Here is an 8,546-nt window from a genome sequence, read left to right on the forward strand (position 1 = left end):
ATTTTCGATAAAATTAAGAAAGGTGTATTGAGATGTTTTGAACTTATGGAACGTATGAGTGAGGCTAAAGTAGATGGAAAAAGAGGCAGAGGAAGACCGAGGAAAACTTGGCACAATCTCGGGTCAGGAGTCGAATTGTATGAGGAGATGCATGAATGTGGAAGGGGCGAAGAATGTTTGCAAAAACAGGGTGGTATGGCGCTCTATTCTCTCTGCCTACCCCTGCGAGAAAGCGGCGTGATGGTTAGTTTGTTAGTCATATTTAATATTTGTTTAAACATTTATTCCTAAAATCCAACCATAGGCCTGAAAACATAGAGAATTTGTTGATATTTTTTGCAGAAGTCAACAAAAGAATAAATAGGTGTTTTTTTCTAAACCTCAATCGACAATATTGAAAAGTGGAATAAAAAATGGAAAATTAGTATCATTAAGTGAATTTCAATGTAATTATTCTTAACGGCACAATTTGAATGAGAGTGCTATTTTCAATTGCTAATACGAATCGTATTAATCATTATGTCAGTCCATGAACTATGAAGCACAGTTTGAATAATATTTTACAATAATTATCTCTTATAACGGTATTGCACTTTTGCGCTACGAAAGAACATAATATCGCGAACTTATTTTAGAACGGTATTGGAGTATAAAAGCAACGTATTCACATAAAAAGTATTTCATAAGGTACATCTACCAACCATTACAGCAATGCAAGGTTTGTCTTTTTTACTTATGAGTCAAATTCTATAGAAAGTAGTTCATCAAGCATAAGAAGTATGACTCGTGTCCATCTTGCACACGCAGACATTGTTTTTAAAGTTTGAAGTTTTGAAATACCTACATGCCGCTTGTGCGGCAGTTGTCATTTTTGTTAACAAAATTTCTCTCTTGTGATGAGTTTCTGTTAGTTTTTTTGTAGAAATATTGTTTATTATACAGGATGTATTTTTATTTTAGTGAATAACATACTTTATTCAAATTGATAAAGTTTTAAATAGGTATTAGCAATTAGCAACAATAGTGAAATGTCAACTGACGAGCCTGCAAATCCTGGTAAGTTTCTTACGATTTATCTGTTATCGTGATATTCCTCCGTAAATATTTTTGTGTACAACGTTTATCCTTCAATAAATCAATTATCCTTCAATATTTTTATTTAAAATCAAACAATTTGGAGCTGTTTGAAAAGTTAAATTGTTAGACCCTTAACCTCACATAATATCTTTCCGACTGATGTTCTTAGATATTATGTATTAAACTAATGGTGTTATAAAACTAAGCAATTATGTAGCATTAAATATAATACCTTGGTACTTCATTCGTTGATTTAGTCATTGTAAATACAGATCTTTCTTTTATTTTTTTACGTGTATTTATGTTTTACTCAACCGCATTCAAAGCAATAAAAATTTCATTGCAGGAGAATTGCGTGAAGATATTCCATTAAGACCTAATGACTCATCTGGATTATCTCATAAATTTGGAGGAATACGGTTAATAATCGCAGCCTTCGGTATTCTGTCAATTGCCGTAACAGTTGCATTGGCCACTCAAATCTATTATGGAGACTTTGAGGTGAGTTTTCTTATGATTTCACTAATAATCATACATAATTTGCGACACATAGTGCTAGTGCTAGTGCTAGCTCCTACACAATGAGATAGCTTCTTAGGGCACCAATATGACAAGTGACACTTTTGCAATATAAAGAGATATATTTTATTTAATACACATTATATATCAATCTTTATATAAATTAAATGACGGATCTATAGAAAACGTAATAAATACTTTAGAACCCGTCACAAACTAGACACACATTATCAACACTGGTACAATACAATCTGTATGACCGGTTTTTGTAAATTACATAAGAATAATAACTAAACGAATGAGCATGCAATTATATCGTGTTCAGTTTTATAAACTCCTTAAATTTTTATATTCAGTACAAATATCTTGTATTGGTAGAACTTTACTAAATATAAATTGAAAATTTTGACTGTGTTAAATTCATCATTCACAAATTCGTAGTGATACGCCACTTATTTTCGTATTCAAATTGTTATCAAATCAAAATAGTTGAAGATATGCATTGAGATGAAAATAAGGAAGTATTTGTAGAGCTTAAGAATCTCGTTGACCGGTTTAAATGATCACCGTATTAGTGTATATGTGATCATTTTTACCAGCAAAAACAGGTTGCAAGCCCTGTAAATACCCAGACTCCTTTTCTTTAAAATTCTTTATTATACATGTTGAGATACCAATGAAATCTTGATAAATTGTTCATTTTATATTAGTTCTGTGTGTTTTATTTTAAAGATTGTTCCACATGGGTCGGTGGCTACCGATAGTCAAGAATGTTCCAGAATCGGTACAGATACTCTCAAATATGGTGGAAATGCTGTTGATGCAGCAATTGCAGCTGCTTTTTGTTTATCTGTTATAAATCAGCACACTACAGGCCTTGATGCGTATGTTCTATTTTATCAATTTTTTTATACCTTTACAAGTCCTACAAAACATAGAATATCAGAAGAACCAAATATTAATCCATGTACATCATGGGTGGCCAACATTTTCTGTAGCCGGGCCAGATTTTAGAAATGAGATATCCTACCGGGCTGTAAAACAAAATTTATTTTATTATTCAAAGCAAACAAGATTGACAAGAATCATTGCATATCAGGCATGTTGGCTTTGTTTTAAAATTCACAAAAAAATAGTTTATAGTTCATTTGTCTTAAAAACTTCTCAGTTCGTCTGTTACTCTTCTCTTCTTTAGTCCAACGTCTTTACAACTTGACGCCAAAAAGGAAAAAATGTGTGGTTTGCTCCGCGGGCCGCAAGTAGACACCTGACGGGCCGCATGCGGCCCGCGGGCCGGAGGTTGGCCACCCTTGATGTACATTGTACATTCTTCTACTTCTGATGAATTGTATTTATTACATCTTCATTCACTTTTTTTTAAATATATTATCTTTTGTGGCAGGACTGACATCTCTCTACCATTAATAAACAACAATCGATTAAAATTTTCTTCACAGACACATTTATTCAAATACATCCATCCGAATACTTCTTGGCTTCTGTTATTGTTATACATTTTTGTTTTGTTCTAGCGGAGGCGTAATAATGATGTACAATTATAAAAACTCAAGATCAATAGGTAACAATCCTCCCCCGCCGATTATTGTAGACTTTTCTAGAGCCATGGTACCATCGAAAATCCCTCAACTTGTTAAAGGAATGGCGTTTATTCACGACAAGTTTGGTAGAATGGCATGGAGTGAGCTTATAGAACCTGCAATCCAGCTTGCCAGGTAACATACCCTTAAACTTGGTCTTTGATTTTCTATAACATAGTGTAGTTTTATTGTCATTAATGATTTTAATTTTTGTAGATTTGGATTCAGTGTTCCGACATCATTAGTAGCAGCTATAGAAGCTACGGATGCGACAGAATTATTCCCATCCATTGAACCTGGACACAATTTCACTATCCCACAACTGGCATCTTACTTAGAAAAAATTGCTGACGGAAATGCTTCAGGTAAAATTACATCATTTCTAAAAAAAACAGAATTGTTTGCGGGAAACTTCAAAACTATCGGTAGAGAGCGGGAGACGCCTATGAGTGTTCTATTTGCTTACTTTCGGTACAGCGCGAGACATCAAAAAAACATTGTATTGATCGGAGTTGGGTTTGTAGTTACTTGTGTTAGTATCCGATTTTAATTAACATACTAATTAGGGTCGGAGTTGATGAAACCACCCGCCAACAATGTGTTAAAATAAATTGGATTCAGCTTGTTATCCTGTGGTACTGTGACAGACTTCTAATTCATACAAAAAAATCTGATGATGTTTTTTTCACATTTTAAACAAACCTATAACCTCATACTCAGTGTGAACAGCCATGGAATGACAACCAGAATCAAGTCTTCTATTTAATGTTTCAAAAATTTAATTAAAAATGGGTAGATTTCCACAAAGTGACTGCCGAATCAATCAATGAAATCAAATCTTCTAACTCTATTCCTTAACATGTATGGCTAACTTAGTCTGTAAACTAATTTCAACAATATTTTCTTTCAGCATACTATCCAGATGGGAACTATTCGGATATCCACACAAGCGAGGCGTCTTTTTTAGCCATTGAGGAGTTTATCATTTATACGCCTTCCATGGAGACATCTTCAACAATGTTTAAGTATTTAAGAATCCCACAGAGAGAAAATAGCACTTCAGAAAGTTACAACAACCCAGAATTAATCATAAGGTATGGTCTTTGCGCAAGATTCTCTATATTTACACATCTACAATTTAAATTATTTACTATTAATACCTTTTTCTTAAAATAATAAGTTAATGTTCATATTTACAGGAGGGCTCAGAATCTTAAGACAATATTAGGAAACAATTTGTCTTCTGCACCAACTTCAAATGTTGCAATTATTGATAAGGATGACTTCTATGTTTCACTAATAACGTAAGTATTAGTAACATAGTCATCTTTCTCTCACCAGCTTCTCAAATTCTATAAATGAATACATATAACATTGCTGCAACTTGTAGGGCGTTTATAAACAATTATGTAAAGACTGTATTGAACGACTGTTCCACCAAATGCCTATTCGTACGACGACCACATTGTTTACTATATTCAGATTGTCTGCTAACATTTTTTAATAGATTTGACAATGTCACTTGTGATGGAACCTAGTCATTGGTAAAATAAGTTACAATAAAATAAATAAATTTCTCTAAAAACATCTCAAATCTATATACTAGTGACATCTATTGTATCACTCTGAAATTATTAAGTTTGTTGTTGAGACAAATGAATAACTAACCGAAAGATTGTTACTCATTGATGGTGAATACATGTTCAACAGTGCTCAAACCATTTAAGACTCTTAATGTTTATTTACATCAGTTTTATCATAATAATGAAATAAATCATAATAATAAAGTATTATTGATGTTCGAGCTCATAGTTCATGGAAGGGAACACTGCACAAGGTTATGTCATTGTTTTAGAATTATTGTTTCATAGTGAATACATTAACCATTTTTATTATGATCATTTATACAGAATTTTATTTTTTAAAATCATCAGGGGTTCGTGTATTATATTTATCTTTAAATTGAAACATAATTATCTAACACATTGACTGCTACGACAATTTATAGAATTCCGGTTTAAATCATATTATATCAATAAAAACTCAATTATATTACATAATTATATTTTCTGTTCATGTAAGCCAGCATTGATTTTTGTTCTTTTCCCATGCGCCATCTATCCATATTAGCACTGATATACTACAAATTTTATCATAGGTGGACGAATATGACAAGTAAACACACTATGAGATATCTCGTAGTCGGCATCCTAGCAAACGCAATCTATGAGTTATCTCGTAGTTGGCGGTCAACGTGTTAAACGTGTTGTGACAATTGGCTATATACTTGGTGTTTTGTTATTCTTTCTCATTTTTTATGACAACACAATTGAATCTTTTATTTATTGTTTCGGCATTAACTTTGTGGTAAGACATGTTACAATGATTAAAGAAAACACTTCGTTTTTTACCACTTGAGTTTTATTATAAACTACATGTTTCAGAAGTTAAACTTCCATCATTCAGGTCTGTATAATAACTAAAATATAAAATATAAAATTGTTCTATAAATAAGGAGAGGGGAAAGTTAGGGGAAGGGGTTAGTCAAGGGACGGAGTTTGAAAACAAAGGAAAAATGGAAAGCAAAGGTGAAGAATTTTGAAACAATATATTATTTAATAAATTATTATTAGAATTTAGGTTTTTTTTTTTATTTCTAAGTGGTATAAAACAAAGTGTTTTCTTTAATCATTGTACAATTGAATCTTATGAAATTTACCATTTTACAACATTTTTTTACATGTCATTCAGCTAGCGTCCTTTATATTCTTAAATTTATAGATACATATTATCAATATAAATAAAAGCCCACTATCTCTAAAAACATGCGTAGTATATATTTTTTTTAATTTCTAGGGGATTGCATGTGCTGCTTGGATCTCAACGCCGTTCTCCAGATGGTTATATCTTGAATGAACCAGCATCTGTACCTTCTTTAAAATTAATGAGCAGCTTTTTGCCTGTTATCATAACACAGCACTATACATGCGGTAAGGTCAATTTCCTGTTAATAATTTCTTGATACTCCTAATATACATGTTGTGATGTTGCTTTTCAACCTTCAAAACTTTTTTACTTATTAACCTGTTAACCGGGCGGGACGCATAAATATATCAAATGTAAACAATATCGGGTACGGGTAGGACATATGAATACGTCCTTGAAATATATTTTTAATATACCATATATATGGACGTATATTTATCGAACAACAAAGGTATTAGTCATCCATACATGTCTCGACATGAATTTAAGACACGGAGTGAATCAGTATTCGCGCCCGTTACAAGTTGCGTAATTGGACAGCGGACTGCCCGGTTAACAGGTTAACTAAAATCTGCATTCTGCAACCTTTGAAATCTGTATTTGCTAATTGCATTATAAATTTGTAATTTAGAATTTCATTTTTAACAGATTTGAATATCTGTAACTTTATTTTTTGTGTATTAAAAGCATTGATCACTTTGTGGTATGGTAATAAAACACTCTCTTTTTCACCCATTGTTTACTTTTTGCTTTTTACAAAGTAAACAATGGATGATAAGGAGAATGACCTGTAACTTTATTCATTATTTTCATGATGGTTCCTATCTACATTAAACTGCTTTGAAATCAACAGGGCAGCGAATCGTATTGAGCTGCGGTGAGATGTCGGGTGCCCTCCAAGTGATTGAATCACTCCTGGAACAGAGTCAGCATTCAGCCAGCCAACTAGTTTCTGCTTTAGAAAATCCACGGCTTCGGCTATTGAACATCCAGACACTCGCATTTGAAAGTAAGATAATTTAAACTGCAAATAGTTACAGAGTTCTGGTTCTAACCCTTATGTATGGAAGCGAAGCATGGAGTTGGCAAAAGAAGGATGAAAGCAGACTGAATGCAGTTGAAATGCGATCCCTCAGATGAATGTGTGGCAAAACCATGTTTGATAGATCTTCGAATGATGAAATAAGGAAAGAATGTAAGGCTGAGATAACCATTATATAAAAAATTAAGAAAGGTGTGTTAAGATGGTTTGGACGTGTGGAACGTAAGAGCGAAGAAAGAATGGTTAAAACAAATTTATGAGGCGAATGTAGCTGGAAAAAGAAGCAGAAGAAGACCGAGGAAAACGTGGCACAATCAGGTATGTCAAATACTTGAAAGCGGCCAGGTCAGTAGTCGTAATAATCGTCAGGTATGTATGAGGAGATTTATGAATGTAGAAGAGGCGAAGAATGTTTGCAAAGACAGAGTGGTGTGGTGTTCGATTCTCTCTGCGTACCCCTGCGGAGAAGCGGCGTGATGGTTAGTTAGTTAGTTTTATTTTCAATTGTTATGGGTATTTGTAATGTATTTTTCACGTTTACCTTCCCTATCCTTACTATCCAACCTGCAGACAAGCATGTTAAATAGACGCTTTGCGGGTTGTTCCTTTATTTTTTTTTAAAATCTACATATGTATATAAAGATGTCGAAAATATTTATTTAAATAATTTATCAAATAGTTATCCATTTACATATTTTGAAGGATATGTTTCTAATGTTTTCCACAACGATTTGTCTTTTTTTTTTCTAAACCCACCCGCAGCAGTTATAGAGTCCTGGAGGACTCTTTGTAAGCTCACAGCCTAGTCAGCATAGAGGACAATGTTCATAATATTCTTAAGAAATAAAAAATATGCGGATTAATAAGGGGGGGGGGAGGAGGATGTATGAACAGAGGCCGCAAAATTCAGATATACAAAACTTATGAACAAAAATAATGACTCAAAACTTAAGTCACACAAAAGTAAACTATGTTTTAATTAATAATAAAATAAAATGCATTAAAAAACAGTAGACAAATGAGATCTAACCATGATTTATCTGCATGCTGTCCTAGACTAGGAGATACTCTCTACCCATAGATATTAGAATCTTCATAGAATTGGGTCTGTCTGAAAAGTTGTTCAAGTTAACAATGTTGAATTAGATTCAGCAAATTAGGGTCAGTAAAAATTGGAAAGCGGCTCGCGAGACATCTCATTTTAATTCATGGGCATTTTGTTTTTTGTTTTTAGGAAATCATAATACTCACTTCGGAGATGTTGTTATCCAAGCACTAACCGGCTTGAGTCCAGATCTAACAGCTGCCCCAGAACCTTATCCTACGTGTAATGCCGTCCAGCAGATTGGAGACTCTCTCTCCTCTCATTCTGATAGCAGGGGAGGAGGAATAGCTTCCAGATTTTGAATCTCTGCGATGTAAAGCCGGTCACAAACATCGAAGTAACATACTCTAGCAGAGCTAGCAATTTTAGCTGTTTATCCCTACTTATGGACCTGTCTTGTGAGCCCGCACAGCGTGCGCTGCTGTATTTGACCGGGTTT

General features: G+C 33.4%; 1 protein-coding gene across 2 annotated transcripts; it reads left to right on the forward strand.

The window, feature by feature from the left end:
• Window positions 1–795: 795 nt before the first annotated feature.
• LOC148307901 (glutathione hydrolase 7-like) lies at window positions 796–8,546 on the forward strand. Of its 2 annotated transcripts, none has more exons than XR_015837767.1 (10): window positions 796–1,056; window positions 1,424–1,578; window positions 2,329–2,480; window positions 3,129–3,329; window positions 3,411–3,559; window positions 4,105–4,288; window positions 4,394–4,498; window positions 6,051–6,184; window positions 6,814–7,508; window positions 7,682–7,729. XR_015837767.1 is itself a non-coding variant. In XM_088262629.1 (10 exons), the coding sequence occupies exons 1-10, from the start codon at window positions 1,029–1,031 to the stop codon at window positions 8,407–8,409; spliced, it is 1,437 nt and encodes a 478-aa protein (XP_088118755.1). In that variant the 5' UTR covers window positions 796–1,028; the 3' UTR covers window positions 8,410–8,546. The 2 variants fall into 2 exon arrangements, 1 of the variants encoding a protein (XP_088118755.1); XM_088262629.1 differs by lacking the exon at window positions 7,682–7,729 and adding an exon at window positions 8,237–8,546 and having other exon boundaries at window positions 6,814–6,969.

The sequence above is a fragment of the Brachycentrus maculatus genome, unplaced genomic scaffold, assembly GCF_059751285.1.
Source record: "Brachycentrus maculatus isolate JH-2025_06_01 unplaced genomic scaffold, ASM5975128v1 h1tg000185l, whole genome shotgun sequence".
Classification (NCBI taxonomy): domain Eukaryota; kingdom Metazoa; phylum Arthropoda; class Insecta; order Trichoptera; family Brachycentridae; genus Brachycentrus; species Brachycentrus maculatus.